Genomic DNA, 20,538 nt, shown 5'->3' with positions numbered 1-20,538 from the left:
GTTATAATAAATTTTTTTTTTTTTTTTCAGTTTTAATTGTTTATTTCTATGACTTGAATCTCACAAGATTGTTAAAATTGATATTAAATATCCATATGACCAAACATCCATATGACCAAATATGTTAGAAAACACACAGGATTCCATAGGGTGTCTTATTTTTTTTACATGACTGTAAGCATTGGGCATATAACTAAAAAAAAAAAAAAAAAAAAAAAAAAAAAACCTCAAAGTTGTCTGTTATTTTAGGTTTTAAGCAAATTAAGAAAACATACATACTGTACAGTAACAACCAGAAAGCAAAATCTTGAAACTTATGAAGGGTGCCCAAACTCCTTCATACATATTTGGCCAGTGGTAGAAAAAAATAGAAAGAAAAAACTATTCTTTGAGATTATTTAGGAAAATGTAAACAATTTACAACAAATCAAAAATATGAGCACATTCCTATTAAAGTTTCCAACTTTGAAATTTCCGGAATTTTGCAACCCTACCTGAAAGTGCCTGCTTCTCTTTGATTTCAATGCTCACGGTTGAATGGCATGATTGCACTACACAAATATGGCAGACTCTCTACCCATGGGGTCTAGGTTGTCCACAGTTGGATATATTTGATTGACTGATTGCACAGAAAACGCTTCCCTCACTGCACTGAGCTCCAGATGCTTGCTTCAAACTTTCCTCTTTGCGTTTTTAGCACAACTGTGACACTTTTGGAAGCATTCCAGCATGAAGCTTTGAGTTTGGTTGGATATTTGGCATATGCATAGCAGGGAGTGATTATACTGAGTTTTGAGGCATTATTAACAATAATGCTAAGGGATTTACTTGGCAGTGTCCACTGCATATAAGTGACTTGCCTGGACCACTGTTTTGTGTTATCAAGTTTTACTCAATAGAATGTTACAGATTGAGTATATAATTTTGATTAGTTAAGATTGCGGATGCATGTCACAGTGCTGTGTGTTCCTGATGTTGTGTCTTGTCTGTAAATCATCCCCTAAGTGTTGCACCATGGTCTGTGCTGCTCCTCGTTTGTCTACTAGAGCACATAAAATATGATGAAAATTATTTTAAGTCAGTTTTTGTACTTTGTTAAAAGTAATGTTCAGCATGCTGACAAGCTGTTATGCAAAGGTTAATCTGAAATGGTGGATTTTATTATTATTTTTTTTCACACTAGCTTTTAGTCCCAATTTGCTCCCAATCCTGAACAAGATCACACTTGTATTTATAAAATTGCATTTCAGTTTCAAGACACATACAAGCAGATGTTGTCAGTTTGTCACCTACCTGTATACTGCATCTGTCCTTTGGTCCCTCTTTTATTTTTTTATTTGTGTGTTCAAGATGGCTACAGAGATCGTCACTCTCCCACTTACTTTGATGAGTCGGAGCCAGAGGAAGCCTTTCGGGTATTTGTGGCGCTCTTTGACTACGACCCTCTGTCCATGTCCCCTAACCCAGACGCAGCTGACGAGGAGTTGCCTTTTAAGGAGGGCCAAATTATCAGGGTGAGGATTTCATATCCCATCGCATGGACTGACCTAAAAATGGGATTTGATTGTAATTTATAATTCGATTCTATTATTTAGCCTGCTTGCCTACCCTCGTACAATTAAATATTTATCCTTAAAAAAAGTATGCTTTTCCTCATTCACAATTTACTGACTTAATCCTTATTTTTGTCCTTGAAATATTGTGTTTCTTTTGAGAATGAGCATTAAACTTAATGGTTAAGTATGGAAGAAACACAAAAGGAAATGGTTTTCCATTTCAACCTGCCCAAGGAACATAAAATGGCAGTGTGCACATAAAAGGGGAAGATCGGAAGAACTGTTCGATCGCTAGTAGTCAGTGAATGGATTGCTTTGATGAGAAATGGGAAAACAAGCTGTTGAGAGGGATTTCTTTTTTTTCCCCCACAAAATTATGTTTCAATGGGTGGCACAGTGAGGAATTAGGAAAAAATGCCTTATAGCACATTAGCAACAGAGTGAATCATTACTGCTTGGCGTAGAAAAATGCAAAGTAACTTTAATATTTTAAATGTGAAACTTTTAAAATAAATTATTCTGTATTTTAAGAATCGATTCTTGAAATATTTTTATACTTTAGCCTCCTAAGATTTTGTTTGAATACTACTTGTATATAAAAATATTACTCAAGTAAAAGCAAAAGTAGTCATCCAAAATTTTACTGAAGTACAAGTGAAAAAATAAACTTAAAAACAATACTTAAGTAATTAGTAACTGCTTACAATGTCTGATAAAAAAAATAAATAAATAAAGGTATATTTTTTTTCTCAGCACTCTTTCATCTATATGAACTTTTATTATTATACTTTACTGTACTCCAGTGATCCCCAACCTTTTTTGCACCATGGTGTGGTATTGGCCTTTTTTTTCCAGACCGGAAATGTGTGGCAGAAGATTACAGTAAATATAAAATAACATGACATGGCTAAAAACCGTAGGCGGAGTTTGACTTTTGGGGCAGGGGGGCACAACATGTTGATGACCCCAAAGCGCAGTGTCAGCAATAAAATTAACTTGCAAGAATATCTATAATAATAAGTTGAAAATGAGCGTTTTTTTTTTTTGTTTGTTTCCCATCATTCTTGAGAGAAATTCTAAATCAGGTTCCTTTGGACAGCTATACTTTTTCGCCAAGATGTTCATCCATTGAATATGGTACGGTGTCGTGGTGTCGTGTTAATGTAGTTCCCACTGTCAATTGCATCCCCTGGGTGGAGCTACTGCGCTGCACTGATTTGCTTTATTTCCGTGTTTTGGTGATGTAGTTATCTACGAGGTTTTAAAACATGGCCCATCCATCAAGAAAAAAAAAAAAACCAACACTTTTTTTTTCTGTCATATGACGTAACATACGGAGTGAACGTAAAAAAAGGCAATGTGTTACTGTTTTACTCGAAAGATGACCTATAACTATTATTACTGTAATTCAAGTCCTGTATGGAGTTTCTCCAGTTTAATAAACGTCGATGTCCAAAATATATAACTGTGGTTTTCTGACTTCAATTAACTGTTTAAGTCGACATAACTCATAACTAATGGGTGTGTGTGCGCTCCCGCACCCAGGTGATACAATTTTTGACTGGGGTAACTACATTGGCAAGACACCGGAGGGGGCTCTGTTGTACAATTAGCTTCTTTAGTAGGGCAAATTGAAACTCCGCTCACCATTTTGGCGGTGTTCTCTGGCATTTCATGGTCCACATTTTCAATCCTTGGTTCTTGCTCAGTAGTTGTTGTTGTTTTTGAATGCTTAGGTTTGAAAAAAATTACATATATCCATGTTGCCTCTTCGGTCCTCGGGTCGTTTTGGCTAAGCAAAGCAAATGACCATCTTAGGTGCTAGTTACATGATCTGTTCAAAGAAGAATTTTGACCCATTATATACCCATTTGTTCATTTCATTCATTTTTGTTGTTTGTTTTATTGCTTTAGAGCTTTTATAGACAACATTTTACCGGAAAACTCTTAATTTTAAAGTCATATATAGGAAAGTCAATTACATGCAATGACACTTTTCAGCCACCTTTTGGCTCCCTGGCACTACCGTAAACTCTGCGTATGGTAAAAACAAACATTAAGTGCAGGGAAAATATAACTCGTTGCTGAATTGCTGAGCTGCTGTATGTAATAACATGACCATATTATGCCGAAAAGATGACACAAAAATCATCAAGTTTAGACCACAACACTATGACCCATTACCCGTCCAAAGAGCATGAGTGCCCTCTAGTGAAAAAAGAAACATTGTTACATCTCAATGATATAATGGAGTCGTGTGTTTATTGTTGCAACATCTCATTGGTAAAACAGGTAGCGCTACTCTCGGCATCTCTGGCAAAAATAAAGTCAATCTGTAGAATAATGAGGAATAATGTATTGACTCTCTTGTAGCCCAAAGTAGTGGAGTAGGAGTGGTGTTTCTTCTTCACAAATCTACTCAAGTAAAAGTAAAAAATACTGTATGGTAAAACTACTCTAAGATGTACATTTTTCTCAAAAAGGTACTCCAGTAAATGTAACGCATTACTACCCACCTCTGATCTCCCTCTTCTTGACCAGATATATGGTGATAAAGATACAGATGGATTCTACAGAGGAGAAGTGAGGGGTCGAATGGGTCTTATCCCATGTAACATGGTGTCCGAAATACGAGCGGAGGATGACGAAACCATGGATCAGCTCATTAAACAGGGATTCTTGCCTCTCAGCACCCCAGTGGACAGATTAGGTTTGACTACTAATATATAAGAAGATGATGACGTAATTAATGGATGATGTTAAGTCAATAACCTCAACTTTCAGAGCAGAACAGAGGACCCTTGCGTCGAGGTGAGGCCTCCAGGAGGATGGTGGCTCTTTATGACTATGACCCTCGAGAGAGCTCACCCAATGTTGATGTTGAGGTATCGCAAATGAGTATGTAATATGTAAACACAATATGAACGGTACTGCATGATTGTGCTCTCTTTCTGATAGGCTGAGCTGACCTTCTGCACTGGTGACATCATCGCAGTATTTGGTGACATTGATGAAGACGGTTTCTATTATGTGAGTGTCCTCGTTATTCATCGTGTACTTTCCATAAGACAGTAGTTCTTAACCTTGCTAAATGTACCGAACCCCACGGGTTTCACATGTGGATTCACCGAACCCTTCTAAATTAGATAATAAAGCAAGTTTTTTTCAAATTCAAAAATTAAATCAAATCTCTCCTAGCAAGCTAATAATGTAACAAATTCCAGTTCAAAATTCTTCTCATTTTGACAGCACGTTTTATAAACAGGTCAAAATTTGACACAACTCTCCCCATTGGTCTGTTGTATTCCCACATACCAAGTGTGAGTCAACCTTCCACTGAGCAAACCAGTTCCTCCTCCCATCACATCAAGGACTAGCAGTTAAAAGAAATGGATTAAGCCTGTAAAGTGAGCAAACCAGTCCAAAACCTGGTTTAAAAAGCCACTTCGCCCAGATTTGATAGGGCTCTGCATTTCTTTACCTTCACCAAACCCCTAAACGTACTCACCACACCACTGGGGTTCGATCGGACCCAGGTTAAGAACCACTGCCTTAAGAACATAGGCCACATATTAGCATTGAGGAGTAATTGCTTAGGTTAAAGAAATGAGTGTTGTTATCGAGCACATCGAATATGAATTTTTAAAAAAATGCAGCTATAATAAGGTTTCAAAATAGGAAAAATAAGGCTGAGCCATCATGTCTCAAATGCTGTTGGTGTGTTCGTTGACTATGCTCAAAAATGAGTGCCAAATGTGTATTTGTTACCATAGCTAGCTTGTTACAATGGAAAAAAATGCTTTGTTTAGATTTTTCCAAAGTATACAGAACTCATCTACTATGCAAGCAAGGCTTTACTAATGCGAGGAGAAGCATCTCTAGTCAGTGGGGCTTTGCAAGACCAAAATGGCTGGCGGCAAGCAGCAGCCTGGGAAATCCACAGGCAACCGTTTCATAGCTGTAAATCTGGGCCACTGGACAGTTCGTAGTGCATTTTTACCGGTCCAGGTCTTCAGCGATCTCATACATCAGAGACGTAGCCGATCTTTACACCAATAGTTGTCACAGTTTCGAGAGGAAACGACACAGATTACGTGCTGGGTGGCATAGTCGATTGCATGAGAAGAGGGAGTACTCAGAACCGTTGTTGTTAATAATGGCAGAGTGTTATGGCATTTCTAACAGCGTTATTTTATTCAGTAGTGAGCAATCGAATTAATTACTTTTTCCATCTTTGCAGCCGTTACCGTTACTGAGTGAGGATGTGAAGGGGTGCTTTACAACAATTTGGTTGAATGAAGCGCAAGTTGTCTGATTCTGTCACATATTAGCTGTCTCGCTGGAGAGAGCAAAGCAGGAGGGGGGAGGAGAGAAGGGGGTGGCGACGCCATTTCAAACGTGACGATAATTGGCTAGGTGGACGGATCATGCCCTGCTTCACTACACACTCTGGCAAACGCAACAAGATAGCGATAATGGCGACGGGCCACGGAATTTCAAAGGTCGCGTTTTCAAACTTAAATTCTATCTATCTATCTATCTATCTATCTATCTATCTATCTATCTATCTATCTATCTATCTATCTATCTATCTATCTATCTATCTATCTATCTATCTATCTATCTATCTATCTATCTATCTATCTATCTATCTATCTATATATATATATATATATATATATATATATTTATATGGAATATCACATAATAAAAATGCATTTATTTAGTATAACATGGGAAAATTGCTCCACAATGGTCAAAACTGTCGACTTCACCTTTACTGTCGCACCTCCTGAACGCTATATAGTCAGGGTTATGACATTTCCCTGCCCCCCGGCTTCGGAGAATGTAAACAAACCAAGAGGCGTGACAGCTAGCCGACATGCTAACCTGAATCGAGTGACGTCTCAAAGTCTTATTTTCGCTTTCGAAGCAAAGAATCACACACAACTAGCCCGGATCATATCACACTGCTGCGGGGTTGTGGATTGTCTTTGCTGATCGGCAGCCCGCCCGGCGGAGAGCAAGTTACAGCTCGTTTCCCTGCTACTACGGACAGGAGAGCTCGCCGGGGAAGCAGCTGGAGAATACTGCCGGACAAACCGGCCGACTTTGGAGGAACGCGTAGCTGCCACATGGTCAACACAAATATAATGAAAAATAATGTTTTACTACACGGCGATGACATACACAAAGAGCGGTGTGCAGTTGTTGTGCAGCTAACATGACAGACAGAATGTGTCTTAGGAGATCTTATCTACCTGCCCATGACCGGGATTAAAATAAATAAATATAGCGATCTCTTCCACACACATCCAAGCGGTCCATTTCATTCAGGAGCATAAAATACTGTGGAAAATATGAAAAAAACATGCTTTTTGCTGTCATAGGCACTTTAATGTGAAAGATGTTATAGAAAAAATTATGTAATAACGTGCAGAAGATGAAAAGTACCGTATTACTTTGCTGAGTAACTAATTACCGAGGGGGCCGTCTTATATTCGCTGTCTAGACATTATACCCATTCACGACGCTAGATGGCGCCAGATATCATTGAAGCGATGTTCTGTCATGACAGCTCACAGCTACTCTCCCCATTTACGACGCTAGATGGCGCCAGATATCATTGAAGCGATGTTCTGTCATGACAGATCTCAGCTACTCTCAAGTTTAACCAGTTTGCATTGTTTTATTGCAATGTTTTTCCTTATTCAGATTCGTTTCAAGACTACAGTTACAGTTAGACTTCACTTTGAGAGTTAAGGCAGTTATTGCACTTTTGTTGTTTTATCACAATAGATTGGTTTATTTACATTTAAAAAAAAAGAAGCCATCCATTTACGAATGTGATTGCACTTTAGTTTACACATTTAAATTAAATTAAGATTTGAATGAGGCAAAATAACATGCTTTTTCTCTCAAATATATCGTTATAATCATTTGTTTCGGATGGACTGTAATTATTTTCTGTATGAAAATTAATTTGGTGTTCAAAAAGTCTTTTTTCAAACTTGAGTCTTGAAAAAGAGGGGGTCGTCTTTTAATCAGGGCCGTCTCATATTCGGGCCAATACCGTACTCTTACGATGAGTTAATAACTCAATTACATTTTGGAAGAAGTCATTTGTAACTGTAACTTTTTAAAGTGACATTACCAACACTGCTCAGAATAATGAAGAAGACCAAGCTTTTGATGTGTGTATAAGTGAGAGAATAAAAATTTTAAATGGATGAAAATTTTATTTAATTTATTTAATTTTATTCATCTTTTTTTTTATTTTTATTTTTTATAAGCCTCTGCAAGGTTGAATCAAGACAACTGGACTACTCTCATTTATTGAAGACATTTCACCTTAAATCTAAAAGACTACAGTTTGAAAATTCCTTCCCTCTTCTTTTCTCCAAAGGGTGAGATCAACGGTCACCGTGGTCTGGTTCCCTCTAACTTTCTGGAAGAAGTGCCTGACGACGTGGAGGTGTATCTGACTGATACGCCCTCCCAGTTACCCCCCGAGGAGCCTGTCAACCGGCTCCCCGCCAACTCCGCCGCCACCGTCCCGGAGGGCAAACGGGTACATCATCACCATCGCCGCTCTCAGCGCTAAGGCCCTATGTCCATCCATTCCTCCGTCTTTTCTCTTTTTTCTTGATTTCTGTCTCTCGCTTGCCCCACATTGCCGTGTGTGTGCGCTCCATTGTGTGTGTTTATTGTCCGTGTGGTGGCTGTGGTGATCGACTAACAACTCCTCCCCCCTGCTCTGTCACCGTCGGGAAGAAGGGGGCGACCAAAAAGAAAAACATTCGAGTGTAACACCTTTCTGAGTCTCAGAGAAAGGAAGAAGCAAAGCCTGACATGGACAGAGAGAGGATAGACTCTGTGGGGAAGGGGACTTGGGGTTCTTGCATGCTTGAGCAGGCTCAACTCATCTTCCATTTGTACCTCTTTGCACTGAAACACAAAAATCTCATTGTGGTTATTGTGTATGGCAACAATAATGACGAGTGCATTAATAACACCTAACATACACATACAAAAAAATCGTTAGCGGGAGAAAAAAAGACGCATGCCTTTTTCATTACAGATCCGTTTTCTAATGACTCTTGACTGTTGTGTTTCCCGAAAAGAGGCTTTGTTTCTTTGTGTATGTTGCACACACATCAATCTATTTTTCAGCTGTTTGAGGCCAAAATTAACTGCAGCACTGAGACATCCAAACTGTATTGTTACAAAGGGACAATAAAAGAAATGAAAAGAAAAAAAATTGGATATTAAAAACCTTCTTTTGGCGCTCTCTGTTGTTGTGTGTGTCAATGTTTTCATTGTGGTGCATTGTGCTGTGTGGGTTCTTTCTGATGGTGACTTACGCTGCTACATTTTGTTCCTTTTTTTCCATCCCCTTTCCTCTCACCCCGCTTGTCAGAGAAAAACCTGAGGAAAAATTTTCATCTCTCACCATTTGCCCCCTGTACAGTAAGTCAACAACTTGAGATACCAGACTAGAAGCTCGAAAGGCCGTTTCAAACTAGCGGCAGCCTAGTGTGAAATGTTAAGCGGCAACCCATTCATTGTGTATGTGGAAGCGGACTTTTCAGTGAAAGTGAGCGGTGGGTGCAACGGGATTTTGAATGAATTTGTGCCGAGAAGCGGGGCCCAAAATAGAGCCTTGCTAACGCCACGCCATGCTAACGTCAACAACACATCCAATAGAGGAGGGGCAAGCGTACTTATATCTATGCCATCAGGCTGTTTCGGCGGACGAATATATGCAAATCGCGGCCGACAAACCTTGATAAATGCGCTTTTTCAAAGTTTCGTGAGCTCCGGGACACCCGAAAACACTCTCATACTTCTCCTTGCTAAGCTAAATGGTACTTCCATCAACTCCACCTTTAGTTGACAAGACAGCTCCCACAGACATTACGCCACAAATTCCCATAGGGGGCCGACCCATACAGAACGTTGAGTTGGCTTTTACTGAGATAAACACTTCCCGTTTTTTGCTTTTAACCAAGAATCTAGACTGTTTTGCGTTCATATCCATAGAAATTGCGCGATTTAAGCATTTAGCAAGAATAATTTTCAACTTAAAAAGCTTCTTGTTTCATGACAGCCGCCATGTTGGATTACACAATACCGTATCTTTTGCTTGAAATATTTACGTAAAATGAATGAGAACTGCCCGTTTTTTGCTTTTAATGAAGAATCTACTCTTTTCCGCGATTTAAGCTTTTATTGAAGAGAATCATTTAAAAAGTTCTGTTTCGTGACAGCCGACATGTTGGATTACACAATACAATAACTTTTGCTTGAAATATTTACGTAAAATGAACGATAACTGCTTACTGTATCTTGACTGTTTTACGTTCATATTTATGGAAATTCTGCGACTGAAGCATTTGTTGACAAGAATTTTCAACTTAAAAAGCTCTTTGTTTTGTGACGACCGCCATGTTGGATTTTGTATCTCTACACAATAGCGGAATTCAACCTAAATAAATTTTGATTTCATAGTGTATCACAAAAGTGAGTACACCCATCGCATTTCTGCAGATACTTGAGTATATCTTTTCATGGGACAACACTGACAAAATGACACTTTGACACAATGAAAAGTAGTATGTGTGCAGCTTATTTAATAAAGCAAATGTATTTTCCCCTCAAAATAGCTCAAAATATAGCCATTAATATCTAACCCCTGGCAAAAAAGTGAGTACACCCCTGAGTGAAAGATGTCAATATTAACATACAACATGTCAACTGTCAATATTTTGTGTGGCCACCACTATTATCAAGAACTGCCTTTACTCTCCTGGGCATGGAGTTGACCAGACCTTCACAGGTTGAATGGATTGCTCTTCCACTCCTCCATGACGATGTTGCGGAGCTGCCGGATATTTGAGATTTTGCGCACCTCCACCTCCGCTTGAGGATCCCCCAAAGATGTTCTGTTGGGTTTAAGTCTGGAGACATGCTTGGCCAGTCCATCACCTTTGCCCGCAGCCTCTTCAGTAAAGCAGTGGTCATCTTGGAGGTGTGTTTGGGGTCATTGTCATGTTGGAACACTGCCCTGCGACCCAGTTTCCAGAGGGAGGGGATCATGCTCTGCTGCAGTATTTCACAGTACATGCTGGAGTTCATGTTTCCCTCAATGGAATGTAACTCTCCAACATCTGCAGCACTCATGCAGCCCCAGACCATGACATTTCCACCACCATGCTTGACTGTAGGCATGACACACTTATCTTTGTGCTCCTCACCTGGTCACTGCCACACATGCTTGAGACCATCGGAACCAAACAAATTAATCTTTGTCTCATCAGACCATAGGACATGGTTTCAGTAATCCTTGTGCTCTGATGACATGCCTTCAGCAAACTGTTTGCGGGCATTCTTGTGTACTGTCTTCAGAAGAGGCTTCCTCCTGGGGTGACAGCCATGCACACCAATTTGATATAGAGTGCGGCGTATGGTCTGAGCACTAACATGCTGACCCCCCAACTCTTCAATCTCTGCAGCAATGCTGACAGCACTCCTGTGACGATCTTTCAAAGAAAGCATTTCGATGAGATGCTCAGCATGTGCGCTCAGCTTCTTTGGACGATCAACCCGAGGCCTGTTCTGAGTAGACCCCGCTCTTTTAAAATGCTGGATGATCTTAGCCATTGTGCTGCAGCTCAGTTTCAGGGTGTTGACAATCTTCTTGTAGCCTTGGCCATCTTCATGTAGCGCAAAAATACGTCTTTTAAGATCCTCAGAGAGTTCTTTGCCATGTGGTGCCATGTTGGAACTTTCAGTGACCAGTATGAGAGAGTGTGAGAGCTGCACTACAAATTTGAACACACCTGCTCCCAATGCACACCTGGACCTAGTAACATTAACGAGTCACATAACATTTTGGAGGGAAAATGACAAGCAGTACTCAATTTGGACATGTAGGGATGTAGTTTCTAAGGGGTGTACTCATTTTTGTTGCAAGGCGTTTAGATATTAATGGCAAAATTTTGAGTTATTTTGAAGGGAAAATAAATTAACTCTATTATATAAACTGCACACAGACTACTTTTCATTGTGTCAAAGTGTCATTTTGTCAGTGTTGTCCCATGAAAAGATATATTTAAATATCTGCAGAAAGGCGAGGGGTGTACTCACTTTTGTGATTCACTGTATATAGAAAAATGCCAATTTTGCTATTGTTGAGTAAAAGTAAGATGATTCTGCATGCTTTCCTCAAGTATTCGGTTTCTGATGTGAAAATTGAGTGATTTATTAGCTGTTATAGGAGCTGGCGGCTTTGGTTTCGAAAATTTGAATTTTAAGTTTTTGAAAATAGGCCTCCTACGGATCGGCCCGAGCCCCGTGTCCCGTCAACTGATAGTGAAGTTTATGGGTACTTTGGTGTTCTTTTGCGTGGAAACTTAGTTCACAAACTACAAAAAAAACTATTCACCTTCTCACCGAAACTAGTAAAACTCTTTACACGGCTATTATAATGCCCCCTACTGCTTCAGATAGGAAAAGTCGGTGTTTTGTGCAACAATGAAAAATAAAACACATCGGTGCGTGGGACTATAGTAAATATGGTTGCCGCTTTTCACTTCCTGACAGCGTCTGTGTCAGGCTACGTGGCTCCGCTCTTCACACTGGGCTGACTCTAGTGTGAATAGGCCTTAATGTGCGCCAGTCTGAAGTAACAGCGAGCTTTATAAAACGGCAGCCCAAAAAAGTGGGCATCAAGCTGACACATTAGAAGACAAGCTTCGTATTTACTGTTGTGGTCCAAGGTTATATTGGATAAGGTGTATTCCTCCCTCATGGCCGACTGTTGGTGTAGTCCACTAGCTGTTTTGAAAAACCCTAATTTTATCGACAATGGGTACTTTTTCCAATCGTTAAAACATTTAGCTGTGACCCAATAAACTAGAACATTGAGGAAAATTTCATTTACAGTATTCCTGGCGTTGAATTCACGATGAAACAGAAACCCCATATTCACAACCAAAATAATGAGACATATAAGAAACCTTAGAAATGAACTATTCCGTGTTGTGCCGCATTTATAGCAATTGTGAGTAAGCCTGGTTAGTAGGAACAGAAACTGTCAGGCTGTTGTCATCAAAGGTAAGTGTGCCAATTTATTTCAACCTAATAATTCTGTTTGGATTTGTTAGAAAATACAGCTGCTGGAAAATCAATATTCTGGGTTTAGTTCCGGTTTATTTTAATTTGTGTAGCATACAGTTTTCGCTTTTTATATTGAACTACTCAAATACCTGAAACTTTTACAATAATAGATTAACTATAATGTGTAATAGTTGGCAGGTATGAGGTTAAGCGCTTCTATTATTCTATATTTCTCCTATAACAAGTAATGCACAAAATCTTGTAGTGGAACCTACAAAGTTGAATATTTTTAAAGTCACGCTTTTGTTGTCTTCTATTGAATATATGCCTATGGTAACAAGTATTAAATATTAAATGCATGTCAGTAACTGGCTTACGAAAGGTCACTGAGATGCGAAACAAAAAAGTTCACATACACAGTCAACCAACTGGACTAATTGGGACGTATACATATGGCGGAAAACACAGACAAGACTGAAAAAGCAGTTTCTGCTCTTGCACCCCTCTTTACAATAAACAGCTGTATTTGAGGCCAAAACAACTGTTGTGTTTGATAGAACAATATGTCTATATGCTGCCATAGCAGATTAATGGCGCATGAAGCCCCCGAATGATTTTTAATTTGTCCATTATACCCTGAAAACCCCCGTTTACAGACGTCGCGCAACCGCTTTTGTTTCAAACTAGCCATAAAAAGACGGTAAGTAATCGTATTTATCATTTGAAATGTCTGTCATTTTTAGTTTACAATCATTAATTGATGTCTAATATATAGTTAAAAAAAAAAAAAACAGAAAAATTATTCACTAGCATATTTTAAACATTTAGACAAATGACGTCACAATGAAAAAATTTGCGTCTCTAAAAAAGTCACTGATATCTACCTCATAGCTATCGCTTAATTGTATTTTTTTCGTTACTGTCGCATTTTCCCCAATATTTTAGGTGACAAATAATCGATCCAAACAAAGAAAAATTTGAAAAATAACGTTTAAACGGCTAAATATATGAAAAAGAAAATCTCGACCACTCCTTGTTGTCTGCGATTTCTGCATTGCGACACTTGTTATATTACCATGTTTCACTACTAAAATCCCCCCAAAATCCAGCTGTGGCCATTCACAGCTGTGTCTTGACACGCGATGATACATGCTATATGGAGTAAGTAATAAACAATAAGTACGCGATAGTATCTCGTTAAAATAATGTCATCTTTAATTCTGCTCTCGTGTGCTCTCACCTCCAGTTAGGGTTTTGCTGTGTTTAAAAAAAAAACATTTTTTTTCTTCCCCCAGAAAATTGACATTTTAAGCTTTCCAATGACGTATCACATGTGCATATCGGACAATTTTGAAATTTGGACAAGTTGAAGGTCTCAGAGCGGAATTTCAAGTCACCTAAGTGTTTTCTGCCATATACAGTGTATGCATATACATTCAGAAGAAACAACAACTGGATCTAGGGCAGTGGTTCTTAACCTTTTGGCTTTGGGCCACAAATTATCCTATACAAAGTTGCCTGCAGCCCATCTAAAAATTATAACCAACCTAAAATAATATTGTAAGCCACCTCCACCGTAAGAAAAAAATAAATAAAAATCTAACTTTATACATTAGGCGTTTTTATTTGTCGTTGTATCTACAAATCTCAAATTACATGCAGTTCCCAGCTCACTTGTTTTGAGACACTAAAATGACTGTTCCATAGTAGCGCAAATGTGCTAATGGAAACAAACAACTTGACTGAACTTAAAGGCAAGGGCGTATAGTTTCGTCTCAACATTGATAGGGACAATATAACAGCATAACCTGCTTGTACACTTTTTGCTGGGGACAGGACATTGATAAGACCAAACAGATTGGGTGAACGGCAGTCAGAGCTACACATCTCAGAAATATAAACCTAATTAATTGATAGACTAAATGTTCAATGCAAAATAAATCTGTATTGTGTTATACTTTTAACTTTCATGCGTATTGGTTCAGTTGATACGCTGTTCGATTCAAACCTTTGTTTTCAAAAAACGACTAAAGAAACCCTTTTTGAAAACTTTCAGAAGGAATGTCTGAATTTTTTTTTCAGCAAATTCAAATTACAATATTTGAACATTAATTTATTAATTTACACAATAAATACAAAAATGGTTAATAATCTCTTAACTAACCAGGAATGCAAAAAAATAAACATTTGTCTTAAGACCACACAACAGTGTCTGTCTAAATAAAGAAATTAAATATAACTGAAAAACTTCTTAGTCAGGGAATAACAAAAATAAATAAAAATGAAGTCTTCCTTTATGTAAAACACTATTGCTTTTGTCCACAAGGAGAGCCAAACTCAACAAAAAAATGAAAGCTCCTTTGGGCTGCTTTAAGACCCCATAAATAAAAAGAAAAAGAAAACTGGGGAGAGGGTACAAAACACATGCAGGAGGACACTTCTCTCTAAGCAGCTTCCTACTCGAGTTTTGCAGTTTAGCAAATTCACACAGTTTAATGTTATGCAAACTCTGATGCAGGTTGGACTTTCAGTAGCAAAATTAGTGGTGTGTTCCCCACCTTCACAACAGTGATGTGTTTTTACTAGGGCTGTCAAAATTATCGCGTTAACGCGCGGTAATTAATTTTTTAAATTAATCACGTTAAAATATTTGACGCAATTAATGTACATGTCCCGCTCAGACAGTATTCTGCCTTTTGGTAAGTTTTACAGCAAGGCTTTTTGTGCTATCTAACAGCGAACTCTTGTGGTCGCTTTGCGACATGGTTTATTGTTTTCTTGCCAGTTCAATATGGCTGCACGACGTCTCGGGCTGACGCCTATGTTGTAATGTTGTGCTTATATGATCCTTGGACAAGATTTGTCCGTAAATATGGTTGTTGTAAAGAATGTACATATTGTATGTTAGTAAGCGAAATGTTATATTTTTTGTATGAGACGCTTTTTGTTTATGTTTTGTGAACCTGTATAGCGTGCTAAGCTAACGTTGTTGCTAATGCAATGCTTGTGTACTTTTTTTTTGTAGTTTTACGACGGTCTAAAGAGGACAATGGTTTGAGGTCATTTTATTAATAAATCAGATGAAAAAGGAAGAAGTCTGATTATTAAGGCGTCGTTCACTAGCAGTCTAGCTTTGGAAAAAGTAGACGCTTCAGAGTGAGGACAGCATAGACAGATTTAAATGACAGTAGAGTGAAATGCCCACTACAGTCCTTATGTACCGTATGTTGAATGTATATATCCATCTTGTGTCTTATCTTTCCAGTCCAACAATTTATTTTACAGAATATATATATAATTTACAGAAAAATATGGCATATTTTATAGATGGTTTGAATTGCGATTAATTGCGATTAATTACGATTAATTAATTTTTAAGCTGTAATTAACTCGATTAAAAATTTTAATCGTTTGACAGCCCTAGTTTTTACATTACTTACAGTGGCTGCTGCTGCTGCTGGCCCCCCAAAACTAATATCGCTCCAGTTCGAAGGGGGTGGAGGAGGCGGCACGTTGTCGACATGTTGTATTTGTAGTTGTATTGAGTCCATTTTGCCTACACTTATAGATTAGTTGAATTTTTTCTTTTATCCCTCTGACGAAGGCGGAAGTGTTCACCGAAATATTGTCTGGGATAAAAAAAAAAAAAAATTGACTAATGCTGTATTTCTGTCAGGGCTGTGATTGCATGTGTGTTTGGGGGAGTCAAGTTATAAGCCAATCATGTGCGTTTGAGGGGAAAAAATGGACTGGCACATTCAGTAAGTGAAAAGAGGTAAATATAAGTCTCAACATAATGACATTAATTCACCTAAAAATGGTAGGGTCAATTCCATCCTTACAACATATTGGAAGGCAATCTAAATTACCTATTTAACTGAAGTTATCATGTAATGCCAATAAGGTTGCTTAAAAGTTGGTGGAGACAATTTGAGTATTCTGAAAAGTTGGTAGTGTTATGTCCCTACCGTCCCTATGCAAACCGACACCCTTGCTTAAAGGTGAAGACATACAAGTTTAACTGTTAAAACTGATTAAAACGGTTCTTTCAGAAACCGTCAAATTATGTCAAAAGTAGCCTAAATATTATCAATCTGCCCAATTAATTTCTCTCCCGAGACTTTGATATAGCCCATTTGGGTGGGAACCCGCCCAATCTGGCAGGATTGAACATAACGATATACAGCCCTAACCAAAGCCATTGGTAGAAAACAGAAAATATTTTCCAAATCACTAGGTGGCGCCTGTTGCCCAAGGGTTGAGAATCACTGATCTAGGGCATTTTTCCATATAACTCCGTGGCTGTAAATAAGAGTACGTGTTTGTATATATCCCAGGATCCAGCTCACCTATGACCTAAATGGAAAAGCTAATGGAAAAAACAGACCTGACCCTACTGTGAACCTTTTCTTCTCAACTACATTCATTTGTTTTGATATCCAGAAAAATGGAAGTGAAATTGTGCTCCCAAGGAGACAACATTCTACTGTCCAACACTTCCTTGCTTCCCTCCCCATCATTTTTTCCCTTAGATCACCACAGAAACCCTCGTCGACAACGATGTCACACCTGTCCGCGCGCCGTCCCCAATCGTCCGCCCCCTGCTACCGGGCACCATGAGACCCCTCAGCCCAACAAGGGTTCCCCCTGGCCTCCCTCTGGAATCAAGGGACCCTCAAGATTTAGCAAACAAGAAGAAGAAAGGACTCCTCTCAAAGGGAAAGAAGTTACTAAAGCGACTATCCCCTGCCAAATAAAAGTCTAGATGTACATTCAATTTCTCCGTGACCCAAATCAACGACGTTCTGTTTTGTGCCAAAACCTAGAGAGAAGCAACTACACACACACACACACACAAAAAAAACGTTACTGTGATGTATTTTAAATCAAAAGATGTTTTATTGACGTATATTTGAATATTTTTAGTCGTTACTACTCAAAACTATAACATTCTTTCATGCAGGGTATTTGGTAGAAAAAATGGTGAGAAGTGCAGTATGTTTTGGAGAAGAACAGGTTGAAAAAGACAATGAAAGGCTTTATTCAGTGCAATATTGTAGATAGGCGGTAGCATATTTAGTATGGAAATATTTATCAGAACTGGGTTAAAATCATGAAGCATTCATGTAAAAAGAGCTTTTGGAGTACCAGGTGAGCCTCTGAGTGGCCTTTACCAAAAACAACAACAACAACAACATCAACAACAAAAAAGAACACAAGTGTGACATTCCTCTTTAAGTGTATATGTCATCCTTGAAAGTCAAATCAAGGAAGATTGCACCATAATTATTTGTACAAAGGCATTTTCAACATTTAGCCCCATATTGTACAACTATCACAGTATATTGACTTTCAAATTGATATCAAACCTAAAAAATGTCAACAAATATGGCTCCTTACCTCCCTGAGTCTCCTTTACACCGTGGCTTTGTGTGTCATTTAGTTATCGCACGTCATTGTATTGTACTGGCTTAAATCCCATTTGTGTGTGCTTCATATTTTGTAATTTCAAGAATTTGGAGCTCCTCCATGTCTAATCTCGTGCCATGATTGTGTTGCTTTCCCTGCACATTTTGGGTCTTCATCCGAGCGTCATTTCAGTGCCTCAGCATTCCCCCCCCCAAATGTTAGGAATCAATCGTTTTATTGTCTTTTCTACACATAAAGTAGTGTGTCTCTTTCCATTATCCTAATGCAAACTAACATAGGTTTCATATTAACACCAGTCTTCAAGTGATCAAAAATGCTTTTTTTCTGCCTTGCAGTCAATTAAGCCCCTTTCAGACACACAATGAACTCTGGTTAAATCCCGCGATATAAACGGGTAGCTCCTATGTCTGTCGACTGACACAGAGATGACATGGACATTAACCAGGTTACTAGGTTGCGTCCTAGTATAATGTGTATGTGCATGTGTAAAAGCCAGTGTTGTTAATAACGGCGTTACAATATAACGGCGTTACTAACGGCGTTATTTTTTTCAGCAATCAGTAATCTAATTAATTACTTTTCTCATCTTGGCAACGCCGTTACCGTTACTGAGGCGGGAAAGGCGTGCGTTACTATGCGTTACTAAGTTGGTTGAATAAAAAAAGTCAGAGAGAAACGGACTCACGGGGACGAGAGCAGAGCAGCAGTGGGGAAGACGCCGTTGCAACCGCGATGCTAGGTGGCTCCAATAATACCTGACGCCTACGCCCACATGACACGGTAGATATCATATTATAGAACTAGATGCAAAAACTGACACAGCTGCATTGCCAACATGTTTTAAGGACTACATGCGTTAGTAAACAGCCGCCATCTTAAAGCAGTAGACCTCTCAGGAAGGCCCTGATGTAGAGATCCTTCCTAGCGAACCTAAGTATTTTTTTTTTTTTTGTTAAATCTAAAATGCTTCTAAATCGGCAAAATCTTAACTTAAATCTATCTTTAAATGATGAAACAGTTTTAAAACTTACACATGTTTAAAGTAGACAGAAGGGAACTAATGCAATAACGGGAGCAATTTTAACAACTTTAACGGTTGATTCACAACTTTAAATGACTTCCACACATAGCAAAGGTTACTAGCTAGTTATCGCAATACCCTTGTGTCTAGTTAAGTGGAGGGTAAAGGGGCTAGGGCCAATTGTCCCCCAAATCCTTTAAACTTCACATTGTGTGACCTGTTTTGTTTTGTTGTTTTTTGTTTCTTGTTTTTTTTTTTTTGAGAAAAAAAAAAAAAATTATCACTAGTTACTTTGCCAAGTAACTAATTACTCTTACATTCAGGTAACTGAGTTACTAACGCAATTACTTTTTGGGAGAAGTAATTTGTAACTGTAATTAATTACTATTTTAAAGTAAAATTAACAACACTGCATATACTGTATATAGATATAACTAGATGCAAAATGACAGACACGGCACTAGATGCGTTAGTAAACAGCCGCCATCTTAAAGCAGTAGACCTTTTATTACGGCTCTGTTGTAGAGAACCTTCCTAACGAACCTAAGTAACTTTTTATCTAAAATACTTATAAATCGGCAAAATCTTGACTTGAATCTATCTTTAAATGATGAAATAGTTTTAAAACTTTCATTTGTCAAAAGTAGAGAGAAGGGAACTAATGCAATAATGGGAGCAATTTTAACAACTTCTAACAGTTGATTCAGGGTGAAGGGTAAATTAGGGTAAAGAATTGGGCTCGGGCCAATTATACCAAAAACCTTCACAAAAAACTTCACGTAGTGTGGCCAATGTTTTTTTTTTTTTTTTTGAAAAAAAAAAAAAAAAAGTAATTATCACCAATTACTTTGCCAAGTAACTAATTACTCTTACATTCAGGTAATTGAGTTACTAACGCAATTACTTTTTGGGAGAAGTAATTTGTAACTATAATTAATTACTTTTTTTCAGTAAGATTAACAACACTGGTAAAAGCAGCTCTTTAATTCCCGGGTCACGGCGCAAAGGCTGATGACATAAATACCATGGCGGGCCGATCATCATTTCCTCTTTCTTTGCAGTGAGACGAAAAGTGGTAAAAAAAAACCCATCGCAATTATTCACATGGCAAACTGCAAAGATAGCAAATTTAAGCTGGAAACAAAGAAATTAAATTGCTACTGGATCTTGAGCGCCTTGAGAGGTGGAAAAGCGCTATCTATGTATAACACCATTTACCATCTTTGCGCCGAAGAAGAGACAGTCCATCGTCCATCTTTGGAATTGTGTTTTATTTTGTTGCCAATGTCGACCAAAAATGGCGTAATGTCAGGGTTATAAAATCCCGCCCTCCGCTCTCCTCGCACAGAGAGCACAAGTAGCTAAAACGGGACATGTCTGAAAGTGTCCAACCTGGGTACATCTCCCCAT

The 20,538-nt window shown here is 38.4% G+C and overlaps 1 protein-coding gene across 10 annotated transcripts in view; it reads left to right on the top strand.

The window, feature by feature from the left end:
- Positions 1–17,528, top strand: part of rimbp2a (RIMS binding protein 2a) — a 148,731-nt gene extending 131,203 nt beyond the window's left edge. For 8 of the 10 annotated variants that reach the window (XM_057818558.1, XM_057818559.1, XM_057818564.1 and 5 more), the window contains 6 exons: positions 1,351–1,514; positions 4,098–4,266; positions 4,341–4,441; positions 4,515–4,586; positions 7,963–8,127; positions 17,210–17,528. In XM_057818558.1, the coding sequence (XP_057674541.1) occupies positions 1,351–1,514; positions 4,098–4,266; positions 4,341–4,441; positions 4,515–4,586; positions 7,963–8,127; positions 17,210–17,434 (896 nt within the window). In that variant the 3' untranslated portion in view covers positions 17,435–17,528. The remainder of the gene's footprint in view (positions 1–1,350; positions 1,515–4,097; positions 4,267–4,340; positions 4,442–4,514; positions 4,587–7,962; positions 8,128–17,209) is intronic. The other 2 variants (XM_057818563.1, XM_057818560.1) reach the window with 1 other exon arrangement.
- Positions 17,529–20,538: the final 3,010 nt, after the last annotated feature.

This window comes from Corythoichthys intestinalis, chromosome 17 (assembly GCF_030265065.1).
Source record: "Corythoichthys intestinalis isolate RoL2023-P3 chromosome 17, ASM3026506v1, whole genome shotgun sequence".
In the NCBI taxonomy this organism is placed as follows: domain Eukaryota; kingdom Metazoa; phylum Chordata; class Actinopteri; order Syngnathiformes; family Syngnathidae; genus Corythoichthys; species Corythoichthys intestinalis.
Note: the sequence above shows the minus strand (reverse complement) of the source record. Positions and strands in the feature narration are given on the sequence as shown.